Source organism: Pteropus vampyrus, unplaced genomic scaffold (assembly GCF_000151845.1).
Source record: "Pteropus vampyrus isolate Shadow unplaced genomic scaffold, Pvam_2.0 Scaffold123, whole genome shotgun sequence".
Classification (NCBI taxonomy): domain Eukaryota; kingdom Metazoa; phylum Chordata; class Mammalia; order Chiroptera; family Pteropodidae; genus Pteropus; species Pteropus vampyrus.
In genome coordinates, this window is record NW_011888904.1 from 1,514,651 (window position 1) to 1,533,257 (window position 18,607).

At 36.3% G+C, this 18,607-nt stretch overlaps 1 protein-coding gene across 1 annotated transcript in view; it reads left to right on the plus strand.

Annotated features, from left to right (window-relative positions):
• Positions 1–11,599, plus strand: part of DCAF10 (DDB1 and CUL4 associated factor 10) — a 43,482-nt gene extending 31,883 nt beyond the window's left edge. Inside the window, exons 5-7 of the mRNA XM_011366219.2 lie at positions 2,661–2,774; positions 5,433–5,578; positions 6,384–11,599. Of these exons, the coding sequence (XP_011364521.1) occupies positions 2,661–2,774; positions 5,433–5,578; positions 6,384–6,752 (629 nt within the window). The 3' untranslated portion in view covers positions 6,753–11,599. The remainder of the gene's footprint in view (positions 1–2,660; positions 2,775–5,432; positions 5,579–6,383) is intronic.
• Positions 11,600–18,607: the final 7,008 nt, after the last annotated feature.

Genomic DNA, 18,607 nt, shown 5'->3' on the forward strand with positions numbered 1-18,607 from the left:
CCGTGACTATTTATCAACTATTATTTTGTACTTCTTTAACCCTTCACCCCTTTCTCCCAGCCCCTCAACCCTCTCCCCTTTGGCCCTCACGAGATTGTCCTCTATTCTTATGAGTCTGTTTTTGATTAGTTCGTTCTTTTTGTTCCTATTTATATACTTTTCTGTAGGTATGATACAGTTTACAATTTTTTAAAAATTAACAAAAAAATAAAATAAAAGGGGGAAGAAAAGGGAGAAATAGGTAAGGAATAAAAATCTATCCAGAAGACCAGGCAGATTTGATAAAGAGCCAAACAGAATTTAAGGTAAAAAAAGAACTATGGACATTAAAAAAAATACAAACAGGATAGGTTAAATAGCTGATTAAAAAGAAAAGATTGGAAGATATTGAATAATGTAATATGGAAATGAAGAGATAGAAAACATGAAAGAGCAGTTATGAGACAAAGACAGTCAAATGTGAATGTTTCAAACATCTGTTTGGAGCCCCAGAAGAGAATAGAGAAAATAGGTGAGAGGCAATATTCGAATAATGTTGGAGAATTTTCCAGAATATATGAATAACATGAATATTAAGACTGACAAAGTCAAATTAATCCCAATAAAGATAAATAGAAAGAAATCTAAATTTACACATATCAGAGTGAAACTGCAGTACTCCAAAGACAAAGAGAAGATAAGTTATTCAAAGTAACAATTAGACTGATAGCAGACTTAAAAAATAGCAACAATGGAAGCCAGAACTCAGTGGAATATTATCCTTGATAGTCAGAAAGAAATAACTATCAACCTAAAGTTATATGCTCAGTTAAACCTTTAATCGAAAAGAAGAATGAAATAAAGATTTCAGAACAATAAAAAGTTAGTTTACCTCGACAAAGTCTTACTAAAAAATACTTTGGAAAGAAAGAATAATCTAAAAAGGAAAGTTGGAGATGAAACAACGAATGGTGAGCGAAATAAAAAATTGATCATGTGTGTAAGACTAAGTATATGATGACTGTAAGTTATAGATTGAAGAGCAAAAACATGACTATCACTGAATTCTTATATTCATGATAACTCTAAGTTTTGTTGGTTTGATTTTTTTCTGTAGGTGTACAGAAGATGGGTGTCCACATAAGAAATTTTTTCACACACGTTTTCTCATGAGAATGAGATTAACACCGGATTGTTCCAAAATGTTGATCTCAACATCCTCTGGGTATCTCTTGATTTTGCATGATCTTGACTTAACCAAGTCTTTAGAAGTAGGCAGCTATCCCATTTTGAGAGCAAGAAGAACTACATCAAGTTCAGGTAAGCTTTTCTTGTTTTGGAGAATTTTCCAGAGAATCTCAGACATAGAGATGGTATATATTTCCATCCTGAGAATGGTAGCAGGAAGAATGGAAGAACATTAAGACATTCTTTAGAAAGTTCAGTGAGCGCTTTTCCCCCAAGAAAGTGTAATGATCTATATGTATCTCTGACATAGCATTAATTTGTGCTTCTGTATCACGAATGACCTAGGAAGAATAACTGCTAACTCTAAAAATATTTCCTTTTAGCTCTTAACTAGCCAAAAAAATCCTTCACCAATATTTCTAAACCATCGCTATCTCAAAAATCAGTGATGGCTTAATGTAGTATCAATCTTTTTAAGTTATTCTGGAATCCAGCAGAGCATTTGAGTTATAGTCAATATAGAGTTGTAGTTTCAAGTCTATATTGTATCTTAGACTTCCAAATGTCCAGACACAGGTCGCTGGTGCCACCTTACCTTATGACCCCTAAACATCCTCTTGCTAAATCCCTGTTCCTTCTCCTGGTGCTGATTCCATTAGACTTAAGTGAAATTGGGGCTCAGAAAAGTTTATGTACTATAATTTTTCTATATTATGTGGTAATATATGTGATGAAACTGTATTTCATCTACCTTTGGGAAGAACATACCCATCGTTTATAATAATGTGTTTATGAACAAGAACCCAGAAAAAATGTTTACAAATTTGGAACACATAACTTGCTATTAAAAATCAGCTTCGAATGGTAAGAATCCTTTTCCTGTGTGCACAGGGCCAATTCTGAATACTCCTTTGGGAATATGCAGACATCACTGTACTGCAGTTGCCCAATTTCACTGCAAAAGTAGAAATTTAAGTTTTACCAATTTATTTGCAAGCAAGGGATTTCATAAATATGCAAGTATAATCAATCCTTTTGGATTCAAAAAATTTTTTTAGGTTAAACACTAATAATCAACTTGAGCTTAGTGAGAAGGAATGATTTAAAGGTCTAGTTGACATTATTTGATTAAAAAACCAAGAAGATTTTCTGTCTTCTAAGGGTAATTCTGATATTTCAATGTAAAGTTTGTATTGCATTTCAAAGATAATATTCACATAACTTCAAGAATGATAGTAGAAGATTTCGGTATGCTTTAAGAATGATCTGTTCATGTTCTCAGTAATGGGCCTGCTCTTTGGACCCTATTCTAACATTAAATAGGCTGAACACTGCAGTTTTCATTCTTATTGAATTTTCTTTTCCCATTTTATAAGAAATGATAACGGTATGGATTGCCATGTAACAGTATGGATTTTAACAGTAGGTGATAAAAGTTGAGACATTACCAGAGTTTCACTAGGTATATTGTCAGAACTTTTTGTATTTTCAAGATCTGACCACTTCGTCGAGTTCATCTGGTCCTAGAGTTTCTGGGTCACCTTGTCATCATAATGATTCTAATTCATCTTCTGAGAAACACATGTCACGAGCCTCGCAAAGAGAAGGTAAGTTAAAAGTTGAATTTCATAATCATGCAACAACAAGTTCTACGAAATAGCTTTCTTTGGTTTGGTTTTAATCCATAAAATTAGCCAACAGAGATGAAGCTGTTCCTTGCCCTTCTATTATCATTTTCAAAAAGCTAAACAGAGTCTCTATGGTTGAATATCTTGGGCGTAAATTTTTGCTGGAATTTAAGCTTTGATTTTATTTCCTGCACTTAGCTTGGTGTAGTATGGAGAGGAAGCAGTGGGAAATGTAGATCCCAATCAAGGTTGTTATGGAAATTAAATGAGATTATGCATGTAACAATGCTGTATAAATATAAGGGGTTGAGTTTATCATGTGCTTATGGAAGTCACCTGGTTCCAGCCCAGTAGGCTTTTTACTCTGCCCTTTCCTTATCTGAGGCTATGCCTGATAGCCTCAGAGGGCTTGTGAGATAACATGAGGTACAGTCAGGCCCCACTCTGCTTTTGCCGGTTTTTCCTCAGCCACTCTGGCATAACTAGCTGCTTAGCCTATTCCTTCCATCCCCTAATTGAAATACTTTCTACCTAGGCGAATTTTACCTACCATCCCTCTCCAAACAATCCACATCTAAACTCTTACAGCACTCTTTGTTTGTCCTCTTTGTGGACTGATGGCCAGATATGGTATTTTGTAATTTGGGGTTACCTTTTTGAGATAAGCATGTTTCCTACCTAGATACTTAGGGTAGGGACTATACATTAGGCTTCTAATATGTGTTTTCCCTGGGTGGCCTCACTTAGTAAGTGCCTGACAAATGCATACTTGATTATTTTGCATGACTACGTATGTGAGTAGAATGGCTTGAGAGCCCTTCCTAACCTAATTTATAGCTTATCCACTTTTCTCTGGATGGTGAAGACTGGAATGCTTTACTTTAAAGTTAAAATCTCCCCCTCTTAAATGTAGAGGTTTATGCCCAGATGTGTAGCATCTCTCCTTTGATTTGTAGCAGAAACTTCTTTTGCAGATTCAACTTGTTCTTCTCCTTCTCTTTGGCTATGGGAAACAAGCCAAGGCTCTTAATAATCACTGAGAAAAATCTTTTTTGATTAACTAAACCATCCATGAGAAAAAAGAAACTTAATTCGAGATGAATAGTTAACATGCTTGCTTATTGCATCAGTAAACCCCAAAACAAAACTTTACAGCAGTTTTATGTTATAGAGAATTAGGTCTGGGAGAAGAGATGATGTATTGGGGCCCAACAAGAAAATTAGGGAGTGAAAAGAAAGCAGGTGGGGCTTATAGGTAAGGTTGCTCTGAAAGTTGGAAATCCTGGCACTTAAGGTGTCAGAATATGTTAGCACCATACTTTGGCAGATATAATAGCTGTGTAGAGCAGAGGCTTTCAAATTCATTTCAGGATTAGAACTCATTTTTGACATGAAATCTGCTGTGGATTCTTAGGGATATAGCACAAATAAAAACAGACCTCTGGCTCAAGTCCTCCCCACTTTATCTCCACTCTAGTCCCTAAGTGGTTCTCTGCTTTTGCCAGCTCTTGAGGAATCGCCAAGGAGCACGGTTTGAAAACCACTACTTAGCTATTTAGAATGGATTTCTTTTCTGCTTGTGTTATAGACTTTCAAAATTAATTCTTGAACTACAGTTTGTTTTTCTTGAAAATTGTTATTAAAGTTCAGTAACATGTGAAATCATTATTTAGATATAGTTTAGTTGTAACTGTAATTTAGAGCTTCACAAGTTTCTCTCAATGCTGTAGTAATCTAAAGGGACTCTTAGAAGATAACGTCTTTTTGAGAAACAATTCACAAAGTGTCTGACAGAAGGAGCTCATTATCTTCAAAGCAACTCCTTTCACAGGCAGGAAAGTATTGAAATATTTCTCTTGATATTAAATTTCTAAGCTGCTTCCTTACAATGTCCGTGAAAGTGGTTCTCCACATATCTGAAGGATATGATATACTCCCATTAGTGACAATAGCTTAGTACAGCAGTCACTTTCATTGGAAACTAGTTAGAAGGAAATGATGGGCCATAGCAGAGTACCAGGAATATGTATGATCGGCAATGTCTCCCGCCCCTTGTTTTGACATGCCTCTATGCGAAGCGCCCGCCCTCACCTCCAAAAGTATAGGTCTATTTGTTGTTTATAGTTCTGTTCTTGGTGGCCATAAGGCCTGCTCTTTGTTTACATAAGAGCCTTTTATTTATATAAAAGCAGTCTTCATGGCCTCCAAGTATTTCCTTCTCTGAACTAGAGAGCACCAGGTCCTCTGAGGTAAGAATTGTTTTTACTTTTCCAGATTCTTTTTATGTCACATAACTTTGGTTTTACTTAATTAAGAGCTTTCCGAGATGTAGATCCAAATCAAAAGGACCCCAAGTCAGCTTTAATGCCTTAGCCTTAGGTTATTGGTGATTCCTGCTATAGGAACTTGAATGTTTTAGTCCTCGATATACCCTTTGCCCATACCCTCACTCCAGAGACAGGCTCACACCCCATTCATTGAGGGCATCATGTTTTGTTTTTTGTTTTTAAATGTGGTAGCATAAGACAGACAAAGGAATGAAGGCATCAGGGGTGGCTGATGGAAACCGCAACTTTGATGAACTGCCTTAGTTCTCTGATAATATAAATCCCACATCCTAATTTTCTTGTATCTCAGGAGTTTCACCACGAAATAGTCTTGAAGTCTTAACCCCTGAAGTTCCTGGTGAGAGAGACCGTGGAAACTGTATCACATCCTTACAGCTGCACCCAAAAGGCTGGGCCACTCTTCTTCGGTGCTCAAGCAACACTGATGATCAAGAGGTACAGGCAGCAGCACTCCGCCTTCAACAGGGCTGATTGAACAAATTGCCATTGCCATGTGTGCTCATAGTATCTTACTCCCTTGAAAACCCTTCTTCCTCCTCTCTGACCTGGGTGTGGCAAGCTGGGAAGTACTTTAAAGCAATCATCAGCTCAGATTGTGCCCAACTTCTTAATTCTTTCCTCCTTCATCACATCCTATAAAAACCGTTCTACAGTAAACACAGGAGTGAGATGTTTCAGCTAGGTTGGCTAAATGTGAGATTTTGCTAAGCCAATTGAGTATTATAATTTTCTCTTTTTAAAAACCAGGGGAAACTTTGGGAAAGGAAAGGACTAAACGAATGACTAGGGGAGAAGGTCTTATATGACCTTATGATTTTCAATACTCTGGGAAGCAGGCGTCTTCCAACGATCTCACTAGCTCTAGAAGCTACAACTGAAAGGAGGGACCTTTGAAGTATGCAGGACTTATTCTAGGGTTTGATTGTCTTAATCCTAGAATTTTTTAAATATCAAGATTGTCGTTACCCTCAGAAAAGGGAATTATTACTACAGAATTCACAGCAACCTCTGGGAATAAAAGGCTTTAAAACAGCATAGTATAGAATAATCTTAGCTTATGAAGATAAAAAGGTATGGGTCCTACAAGTTTTGTTAGTTGAAGGAGAGGTAATATTCATCTGAATGATTTCTTACAACAGTTCTGTAGCTTTGGCATTTTGTTGAGCTTTTTTTAAAAAGGAATATCTATAGTACTATTTGGGGTCTATAACTTTGGTTTGTCTCTTTTCTCTCCCCCTAGTGGACTTGTGTCTATGAATTCCAAGAAGGAGCTCCCGTGCGACCTGTCTCACCTCGCTGTTCTCTACGACTTACTCATTACATTGAAGAAGCCAATGTAGGCAGGGGTTATATCAAAGAACTTTGCTTCAGTCCTGATGGGCGAATGATTTCTTCCCCACATGGCTACGGAATTCGCTTGTTGGGATTTGACAAACAGTGTAGTGAACTTATTGACTGTTTGCCCAAAGAAGCCAGTCCCCTGCGGGTGATCCGTTCTCTGTACTCTCATAATGATGTGGTACTGACAACGAAGTTCTCTCCAACACATTGTCAGATTGCCTCAGGGTGCCTTAGTGGACGGGTTTCTTTGTATCAGCCAAAGTTTTAGGCACAACTTATCAAATAAGGAACTCTTCTGGTGTTTGACTTATAAATTACTTCAATTTAGGTGAAGTATTTTCTTTTTAGAAGATCTTAAAAGTCTGGGTGAAGATCCTGGTTCTTATGGGTCCATGAACACACCTGTGACCTGAGTACTTGGTCGTCCAGCACTGTAGGGCATCGCCAAGTCGGACTCTATGCAGCAGCATCTTTTGCAGCATTCCTCAGCTCCTGCTGATCTGTGCCACTGAACTCCAGTTCCTCTGGTGATTTTGCATGTTAGCTCTTGTCAAGTTTTTCTTTTCTTTCGTTTTTTGATTTTGGTGTGAATTCTGTGGACATTTGGCAGGAGTTTGGGTTAGGTTAGAAGAAACCGTGACACTAGACTAAAACCCAGAAGTTTGATATTGGCATACTGGTTGAAAAAGAAATTTCATCTTCATTTATCAGTATACTTGGCCTTTTAAAGCTGCTGTTATTTTTCTCTATAATGAGCACAGATAATGGCATTATTCTCATAACTGTTAGATAGTCTTGCAACAAAATGTCTTTTAAGCTTCCTGTTAAAATTATACATATTTTTTCCTCATGAGAGGGATAGTTTTGTGAAAGTCTAGAAAAAATATTACCTCTCTTTGTAATTTAACTTACTTGATGAATTTTAAAATATCTAGCATGTGTCTTTACTTCGTATTTTGTTCATGTCAACAGCATTAGAAAGAAAAAGAGGAAAAGGAATGGGCTTTGGTCATCTCTGTTGTATAGAAGAGGATTTATTTATTGGATTAGTACACTTTCTGACTACAGTGATGAAAACAATGTGGCTCAGATTTTCTATTTTCTCTGCCAGATTATTTGAATCACACAGGATGACATGTTATAGTATTGGAGTGGAGGGGCAATTGAGAGTAAAGGGGTGTGTTTTAGTCAAATTTCTTCCTTGAGCCAAGTGGCATGAGCTCAACTCTCTTAGTATTAGTGAGAGGAGAGCTGCAGTCCTCTTCAAGCTGTTGGCATAGCTGTGGGTAGTCAGTGACTTGGATGTTAAGACTAAGAGCTGATATGAAGACTTTTCGTTGTGTTTTGTTATGGGATGCAGCAAGTAAAAAGCATCAAGCGGAGTTCAAGCACAAGGCTGACTGCTCTGCTGAAGTAAGAAGCTTACTTCTAGTCTCCTCCATTTTGTATGGTATGTTGTTTAGAGGGAATCTGTCAGAGACTGGGGTAATTTAAGCCACATGCTAGCTTTTTCCCTCTCTATCACACTCCCTTAGGCTAGTCATTCTCAAACATTAGGGTACATTATAATTATTGAGGAGCTTGTGAAAAATATAGAAAACACCCTCATCTTAGGAGGTTCTGATTCTGCCAGGGAGAGGACAGGAATCTGTATTTTTAACAGGAACCCCAGTCAATCTTTATTCAGATGGTCCCTGGATCATAGTTTGTAAAACACTACCTTAAACATCAGTAAATACTTCTGTACCCATCAGGTGCTTAACACAACTCCCAAAAGGTGTTTTAATTATTAAAAAAATAATAAGTAAATTAAAGCAATTTTAGAGGTAGAAAATGCAAAATAGAATCAATATCATTATTTAACAAATGAGAGAAGTTAAGTGACTTGTCTAAGGCCATCCTGAAAAGTTAGTGGCAGAGCCAGGACTTGAATTTAAGTCTCCTAATTCCTTGCTCAGGGCAATTTCTACTGTATTATGCTGTCTGTTAAAACAATGACTTACAAACACTTTATTTTGTCTTTAAGTTGTATTATTGTGAATGCCCGTAAAACTGGCCAATAGATTGAAAAAGGGAGGCATGGGAGTAGAAGCTGAGAATCCCAGCCATAAGAAGAAAAGTATTTTAAATCTTACAAAAATGTTTAAGCAACCCAAATACATGAATATAAATGACATTTCTTTGTAGACCTACCAGACAGTCATTCACACACATGTATAAAGACTACATCTCACTTGGAACAATGTAGGCTCTGGTACAAATTTTAAAAATTAGATCAATTTACCTTGGCTGTTAAAAAAAATTAGAAACTTATTAGTCATCAAAAAATTTACAGCAAAGTACAGTGAAACACAGGTTTGCCATAAACTTTTTAAAAAACATGTTTAAAAGAAAAGTTTTGGAGGCAAAAACACTCAGTGTTAACATTAAATACTAACTACAATGATTGTATTGATAATCCAAAGAAGTTTCTGTAAATTGCATCCCCTTTGGAGAGAGTTCCATGTCAGATGCTGGGCACACATGTTGCCCAACTTTAAATTTTAGTCCATGATTCTTTAACCATTAGAGAGCACCTAGTATGTGTCCAATAATGTAAATACTTTACAACTAATCCTCACAGAGACCTTGCAAGGGAGGTGGCATAAGCACCAATCTACTTTGGAGGAAATGGAGGGTCAGAAAGGTTAAGTTAAGTGATTTGCTTAAAGTCACAGAGCTGGGTGGCAGCACTGGGATTCAAACCCAGGTCTGTTTGTTTTAGTCCAAAGCCTGTGCTTGTTACTCTACCATTTTACCCTTTAGTTTACAAAGGATGATAAACTGACCTGTTGATTTACTTGTTTAGCATCCTCTGGAAGTTCTTTTATTACAGAGCTGGCTTACCTTCTGCTCCATGTAAAAGAACATTTACAAGATTGACAGTTTTCATTAGAATTAATACCATAAACTGCTGGGCATACATACAGTCCATTTCTAACTAAAAAACTTTAAGCAGAATAAGTAGCTATAAAATGAAGAAAGATGGAGGCTAAATAGCCTTGTATAAAAATAGAGCCACACAGATGAGAATTAAAAATTAATAGCCTGCAAACTCAACAAAACCACCTTTGTTCTCTTTGAGGTATGATTAGGATCAAAAAGTCATCAGGGTTATTAATCAAGGAATTAAAGGCTTTTAGGAATGGTATATTATTGGAGGAAATTACATCTTACAATTTCACATTTTACTTAGAGTATAAAATCGAATCTGGAGTTTTTTACTCTAAAAACTCTAAATTTTATTTAGTCATTTTTATTCATGATAATTGGTAAATGTATTATAACTGGTAATATAGTACAATTGTTGGTAAATGTACAAATTATACTTCTGTTTTAAAAAGCTTTCTGCAGAACAGTTATTTATGGCAATGCTATGTCAAATGAGTTTAGGAACATCAAATAGTAGAAAATAGTTCCTTATTTTCAGTTGTGAAAATGAAGTGGCTAGAGCAGAAGAGACCTCTATTTTAACCTTTTGAAAATATGTGTGGTCTTTTTTCTCAGAAGCCCAAAGAATATATATATTTTGTTATTTTTCCTTGTTACATCCCTGAGAAGAAGCTATACCAAAAATTTCTAAAAAACAAGCAAGGAAAAGGTAAATCACATGTTTCCTACTCCTCTGTCTAGAACCAAATCACATTATACTGTTAGTATTAAAGTTTTGTTTGCTAGAAAGTGCAATATAGGAAAAACATTCTGAAAATCTGTTAGAAGCCTAGTGTTTCCCATTTAGTCATAATATATGGTGTTGGCATCCACAGTATGTTAAGCTTGGGTTTAGCAGAACTATTCTGATAATTTACTGATGACAATCATCCCTATTTAGTGACCAGCAGTCACTGAGAGTTGTGAAATTTCACTAAGTGACAGCCAGTGTTGGCCATGAAAGAAAGCATTTATGTGAATTTTTAGATAACTAGTGTATATCTCTTAAGTGCCAAAATTAAAAACTTATAATTATTTTTGATGCAAGTCTTGCAGATATGTTAGTATACCTCCCTGCCGCCTTCTTAAACAGCATGTTCGGTATACACTTTTCATGATAAAAAGTAAAAGTTATATTCATGTGTCATTACAAATATCCAATGAGCTCTGATTTATATAAAATACTTCATAAAATGTAAAGGGCTATAACAAATGAGTTAATATCAATTATTATAAAGTGATTCCCTCAGCCCTGAGGTATATATATAATCATTTGCCTCAGATTGCTGTTTTGTTTTTTTTAAACTCAAAAATGTTTTATATCTGCTAAATAGTTTGTTCTGTCTCTTACCACACTATTAAAACACCTGCCTCTTAGGCTCTCCCACTTCCTTCTAATGTGCTGTGTTCATCTGCTGTGAGCTGGGACATGCCATAATCAAGCCTGCTTAGTGCCTGCAGAGCTGGACAAGCTCTGGTGCATAGTCTTTGAGACCACTCTTTTGGTTTCTTACCACCTTTCTGACAGATTCACAATAACCATCTGGATAATAGAAGTTTCCAGTTAAAGCCTAGGCTAGTGGTTTTTTCATTTGCCACTAAGTAAAATACTACAAACTAAGGATGTTGCTAGATTAAGGGATAAACAGCAATGTACCAAAGAATAGCAAAACAACAACAAAGGCTCTGCATTTGCACAGGGGTCTCATGCTTTTAAAAAAAAAAAAAAATGCAGGAGGGAAAAAAAACAATGAAAATCAGATCTAGACAGACTTAAGAGTATTTTTAATGCCATTAAACTTTGCCAATAACCATTAAAATATATGCTTAAATTATCACACGATGTTACAAAGACACAGTTTAGTCTCATCGTAGAATAAGACTGTACCAAAATTTATACCCTAAAGATGATTCCTAAGAATTTCTCCCATTCAAATGATAATGGAAATTGTTATCTAAAGGAAAGTCTCAAATTAACCTGTATGCTTTTGTTGTAAATGAATTAGCGATAGAAATATGGGTTTTATCAAACCTTGAAGGAACACATCTCACATACACACACCTCCTATATATATATGTGTATATAAATGTCACTATAAATGAAAATGTCGCCCAGAGACAATAAAACAATTTTTAAAATTTAAATCTGGTCCAAAGTATTTAAAATAGAATTTTCAGCTTTCCTAAGTTTCTCCCTCATTTAGATTTCATGGTTTTTACATTCAAGATTGAATGTTTGAATTTTCTTTTAAATTTCACTGCATCTTCCATTTCTAAATTATGCTTTCTGATAAATTTTAGATTCACATTTTTGGGAATTTGGAGTGTTCCAGATAATACACTGGACACTAGAACGTTTTCTCACTGGGCTCTGAGGTGCTGTAAGTTCTGTGCTAGACTGTAAGCTCCTAGAGGGCAGGGGCTATTTTATCTATGCTGTACCCTCATTGCCTGGTACAGGATTTGACAGAGTAGCTGTTCACTGTTTGTCGAATGAATCAAATGAATCTTCACCTTATGTGGCCTAAAGTTCCCACGAAGCCAGAATGTGATGTGCTAAAAATATTCAATACCAGAGGAATTCATTATTTATTATTACAATGAACAGACTGTATTCATCAAAGTAATGCATTTCTTGTTGATCTGGAAAACTGCAAGACCCTTTTTCATTTAACAAACATTTGAATCCCCACTATATGCCTAGCCCAGTACTAGAGACTAAAGGGACAAAAGTCACTAAGGTTTTGGCATTCCATTTACAGCTGAAATGGACTTAGATGCAGGGCTGGCTTCATGGATTATGACCTGTGCAGTCATTTAGGGCCTTGCACCATGCTTGGTTTAATGCTCTGCTGAAGCCATCTGAAAATTCTTATTTTTTTGAACGAAAGGCCCACATTTTCTTTTGCACTGGGCTCACAAGTTATGTAACTGGCCCAGCTTGGATATTACCATTTTGACACAGTAGAAACAGAATAATAAGAATTATGGCATCTTTTACCTACCTTCTAGTAAAGATATTCACATTCATTGAAAACTGGTCATAAAGTGAATGATTTAGTAAAATAACTTCTAAAATCTAAAATTAAAACTACCTCCCTCCCATGAACCTTTTAAGAGATAAAAAGTTCTTCATTTAAAAATTAGAAAAGCTTTCTAACAGTGTAATTGGCTATTACCTTTTCAATTGAATTGTTTTGAGTTTTTCAAATGGATGAATGTAGAATTGTAGATGAATTTATTTTATCTACATACATACCTACATATAATTTTAAGGTTTTAATAAACCTTTTATTAATATATGCACTGAATATTTTGGTATAAGTCTACCTCGTAATGTGCTTTTTAAAAATAAATGCTACTTTGAAACCCTTGACACACTTTTTGTGTATGTTAACCTGTTTAAAAGGTTGATGGCAAACTTGCGTTTAGCAATAGTTTGAAATTTTTTGTTTAAATCACTTAAGTGTTCATCTTTAGACCAGAAGCAGGCATAAGGCTGTGACAGAGATAGTGACTTGGTGGTTCTTGTTAGTGATAGTCTAAACGTTTTTAATAGTGTAACCCCTATCAGAAAAAATTAGTGAATACACTCCAAATTTTGATTATTTATAAGTTATATATATACATATACTAGCATACTGATCTAGATAGAATTGTAAAACATGTACAGAGAAAAAAGGAAATTTTAAAAGAATAAGATTTTTTAAAAAATCAAAGTTCTACATTACCTCCTGCTCTTACAGGGATCACCTTGTGCTTCTACTGGTATATGCACCTTTTGTTTCATTTTGTGACGGCCACTGTTCTAAAACGTAGAATTGGCATTTAACACTGAAAACATATTTACTGAGATCTGACCCATTCACATCTGTTCATTAATGTTCTGGCCATTTATAAGTTTATTCGATATGAATCATGTTTTCTTGAATTTTATAAATTAGTTCTTTATTCCATGAAAACTATTCATATAAATAGGAAGCATAGTTGATAAATTTTTACTTTTGTTTGTCAAGCTGTATACAGTGATTGGTTCTCATATAAACTTGGAACATGCTACTTTTCAGTGTTCCCTAGAATGACATTTTCTTGTATTATTTAACAATATGATTGGTTCATTTTGCCATATAATGCACTAGAAAAATGATAATCAAATGTAGGCCACTCACTTTCTTGGTGAGTCATTGAAGAGAAAAATAGAGTCAAACCCTTTCAATTATTTTGTGAAATTAACCATTTAGATTAACCGATTTAACTAACCATAGCACTAATTATCACTATTTCAGTTATTCGTAGGACTGACATACTATGGGCTATTTAAAAATATTTTATTTACAAGGAAACAGTTATTTGGCATGCATTTATATGAATGAATTAACAATTTATATTAGTTTCCTATTATTGATATAACAAATTACCACAAGTTTAGTGGTTAAGATAATACAAATTTATGTCCACTGAATTTTCTTCCAGGCCCTTCTTTTGGGCAGAGGATATGAAAAGTGCTCAAACTCTAGCATGCATTAGAATCACCTGGAAGGCTTGTTAAAACACAGATTGCTGGGTCCAATCCAGTTTGTGATTTCATAGGTCTGGGGTGAGAGCCCCCATGTTGCATTTCTACCCAATTCCCAGTTGATGCGGTGGGTCTGGAGACCACAGTTTGAGAACTACAGATATTGAAAATGCAGTTAGGGTTTAGATTTTTCATAGATGACAGATCCCATGGATCTTTCTGTTGATAAGGGAAGCCAGAGGGAGGAGGTGGCTGCCATATTAACTTTGGAGATTGATATTCTTGATGGACAACATGGGTCCCATTAGCTCCACCATTCAGTACATTGTCAGGTTGACACTCCTTCAGTAAGAGCTAAGACATCTCTAATTTAACATGATAAAATTTAAGTTACTGAGCAGTTAATTAAGCTAAGATCATCTTACCTTCTCAGGAACAGACTGGCGTGGTGTGGCTTATCTTCTAACTCAAAACGAGGAGCACTGCTAGAGAAATACACACTCTGGTATGAGCTGTAAAGAGCTGCAACTGCCAGAAAAGGAACAACCGAAACTTGACAGGGCAGAGACAACTCAAAACATTTTTTCATCTTTTTTTTGGAAATAGCTCTTTCCATTGAAAGCCATTTAAATTATAGGTTACACTAGACTGCTGCGTGGACATTAACTTGCAAAAGCCTTTCACTATAAAAGATTAGGTTTTGTCTGTGTAAAAACGAAGGATCCAAATTTCATCGTGGAAGGACTACTTTTTAAAAGTTAAATACAAAGTATCAGATCTATTCTGAATGCATTGTATTTATTAAGCAGTTATTACCTAAATAGTATTTTTGTGTGTGTACTTAATAAATATATGTAATTAAAAGAAGGTTTTCCTGGCATTTCTTGAAAGTTGCTGTGTATTGGCAGGAAAATCATGATACTTACCCTGGTTCCTTCAAGGGAGAGGTAGATGCTCACTTCTGGGGTAGTCTTAAGAAAAAATTAGTTGATTAGCATCTATTTTACCCCTCGTCCTGTCACAATCTGTGGTGGGTATTCTGAGCCTGAGGAGAGGGAAGAGGTGGTTGCCATATTATTATTAGTGGGAAACTGAATTACTATGCCATAGGCTTATATTCCCCTCTAGCAAATATTTCTTCTAGTATAACTTCATGGCAGTCTAAGAATAACATACTAAAATAACTAAACTGAGTCAACGTATCTCTAACATCAAATATTGTGATAAGCCCCTTAATGATTTTTCTCAACATTTTATTATGAAAATGTTCAAACATACAGCAAATTTGAATTTTAAAGTGAACGTCAATTTACCAAGTCTATTAACATTTTACTATGCTTATCACTTATTTAGTATTCTATCTCTCCATCAATTCATCTTATTTATGTATTTTGAATAAATTGCAGATATCTGTACCCATCCTTCTAAAAATCCTCAACTATATCATTAACTAAAGGTCAATATTTTTTTTGTTGTAAAATTTTCACATGATGCAGCACACAAATATTAACAGTATATCCACTAAGTTTATACAAATGTGTACCCTTGTGTCACCCAAACCCCTATCAAGATAACAGATTACTACCAGAAAGTTCCCTCATGTCCCTCCCAGTCAAGTCTCCTCCCTCATCCCTCCCAGAGGCAACTAGTTTTTTTCTACCAGAGTTGCCTCTTCTAGAACTTCATAAAAAATGGAATCATATGTTATACATTGATATTTAAGAGACAAATCCCTAAGAAGTTCAAAGTGTCTCTGAAACAGGGAGAGTAATAATGATAACGACAACATTTGGAAGATTATGATTCATTCATTCATTCATTTGGAAGATTATGATTCATTCATTGAACAGACGTTTATGAGAACCTCTGGTCTGTGGATACAAAGATCAGAAGACAGTCCTTGCCCTGAAGTTCAGACTGTCTTGAAGGATGCAGCGCACACACCATGGAGAGAGAGCTGGGGTTGAGACAGTCATCACATGCCACGGGAGACCTAATCTAGCCTGGGAGCCAGTGGGGCATCAAGGGAGGTTTAAATTCTTACTTTGGAGTTTGTTTCAGGCATCCAATGCTCTGTATTCCCACAAGTCTCAAATCATAACTCGAAATGATTTGTCTTTAAATAAGGGTGGTTTTACAGTAGTGAGCAGATATAAGACAAATTTGCTAAACATGGAAGAAACTATTAAAAGCACAAACCAATTATTAGGGATGGTTTTCTCTAGTTTGAGTTGATCTAAACTCAAAGGTATTTAGTATTGCTCCTAGAAACAAAAACAACATGCTTTTCTGTTCCTGGCCCACAAGTAGCAGATGCTTTAAAGAGCTCCAAACAGCAACAGCAAATCTTTCCTCCTCTGGGACTTCGCCTTAGCTTTCTCAAGGCATTCACATCTATTACATCTCCAAGTTACATCTTCTATTACATCTTTAGGCCCTCACCTCCTAACTTCTTTTTTACACTTTACTTCCATATTTCACACACATATTACAAATAAAAAGTACTTGGTTCCCATACATAACCATTTTTCCCTATTATGTCCTTCTTGAAACACTGTGGCTGTTTTTTAGGGGGAAGTGAGGAGTGGGGAGCCTGCAAATTTCTTTTCTTAAATCATTCTTTTCTCAGAAAAGTAAGATTGAGGAAAGTTCTGAAGCTTCTTTTTGCCCAAGGAAAAGGAGAAAGCTATATACTAGAAGTCACCTATTACTGCAGATATGACCCCCCGAAAAGAGGTTCCTTTTTCCTAGTATCATATGAAACAAAAAGGTACCATCTCAATGCAACTAAATGCATTCCCCCTTTTTGGTGTACTCTCTATCAGGAGCAAGTAACTGCTGGCTGGTTCCCAAAGAGTACCTGAACTGAATGTGTTTTGTTGATGATGAAAGGTAGAACGACTAGAGAGGTGGTTTGATCTAAACAATTAAAACAAGTCACTGCCTTCATGGCACTTCTACAGTAACAAAGCAGCGGTCAATGACCCACTCATTATTTTAAGGAATACTTTCTTCTTACTCTCTTGGTCAGCTTCATTCAGCTGAGTTCCACAATTCACAAACAGTGCAAAGAGGGATAAAACAGAGTGCCTGTACATACATACAATCTTGACTTATGCACAATTTTTTTTGTCTCAAATTAACTAGACATTTCTCAGACTAAAGGACAGCTGAGTGTTAAAGGAAAATCAAGAACACTTGTCATTTAGCTCATATGAACGAACTTAATGTTTGTGTCCCACCCAAAACCTGGGATTTCGAGGTGGGGCCTTTGGGAGGTAATTAGGTTTAGATGAGGTTCTCTAAAGAAGGTTCTCTGCCATGTGAGGATACAGTAAGAAGTCTGCACACCAAGAGGCCTCTCGACAGGAACGAAATCTGCTGGCCCCTTAATCTTAGACTTTCCAGCCTCTGGAACTGTGAGAAACATCTGTTGTTTAAGCTATCCAGTTAATGGCATTTCGTTATGGCAGCCTGAGCAGTGTAAACATTTTTTCCTTAACTTCCATGCACCATCAAGGAATGAGAGTCAGATAGGATATTCTGGAATGCTGTAATTCTGAATACCCACAAGTCCCTTAACTCTCTTGATTCTTAGACATACCAGACATCTACCAGGTATCAGGCACCATGCCAGGCACCTCAAGGTGGATACTAGAGCAGAATCTCTGCCTTTTGGAGCTGGCATTCGAAAGGAGCTAGTGGCATCAAATAATCACAAAACAGGGCATGGTAGCATAAGTACAAAAGAGGAACCTGAGTTAGCCCTGCGAGTATGGACCAGCTTCCCTGAAGAAGTGACATTTGATCTCAATCTGAAGGCCTCAGTAGGAGTTAGAGTCAGGGAAGGGTGCAGTGTTCACAGCAGGGGAACTCTGCATGGGTGAAGGCCTGGAAGCTGAAATACAGAAGTCCCTGTGCTGGAGGGCAGACTGGGCAGGGCAGTTTTAGCTGGAGATGAGAATAAAGGACGCAGGGCCCAGATCATTTCATCTAAAAAGATTACTCACAGCAATATGAAGAATGGACCGAAGGGAGATGAGAATTTAGATAAATCCTATCTTATTCTTAGTTTCTGCTTCAAAATCAGATATGCTCATCTGGGGGAAAAAAATCCCTATTGGAATCTTCAGTTGCTAAATGGATCAAGTTGGGAACCAGCCTCTCGGGTCGGAGACCCGGAGTGCTCGCAGCTGTGCAGGGCTCCCTTAGACCCCGCCCAGTTCCACCCTCAGATACATATGCTCCTCATTCTGCGGTCTGTAAGGGCTGCTGCAGGTGGGTTAAAATGACATTTCATCAAATGACATGTAAAATGCCCGTTTTCAATTTTAATGTTCAGAACATTCACTTTTCTAATGAATTTCTACCCTAAACTGGAGTTTTAGAAGCATTATACAGTAACTGCTCCCTCACCAAGTGGGTCATTGTCACGTAAACTCAACTATCCTTAGACACAGGAAACATCTTACAAATTATCATGTAAACCAACAGTGGAGCTAAGATAGCTTCACACTCTCCAAAAAGGAAGGAACAGCTATGGAGTTAAATGCAGATATAAAAATCTTGAAAAGCATGAACATCCAGACTATTGAGCTTGGGGGTAAGCATGAACTGAAGGTACATGATTACAACAA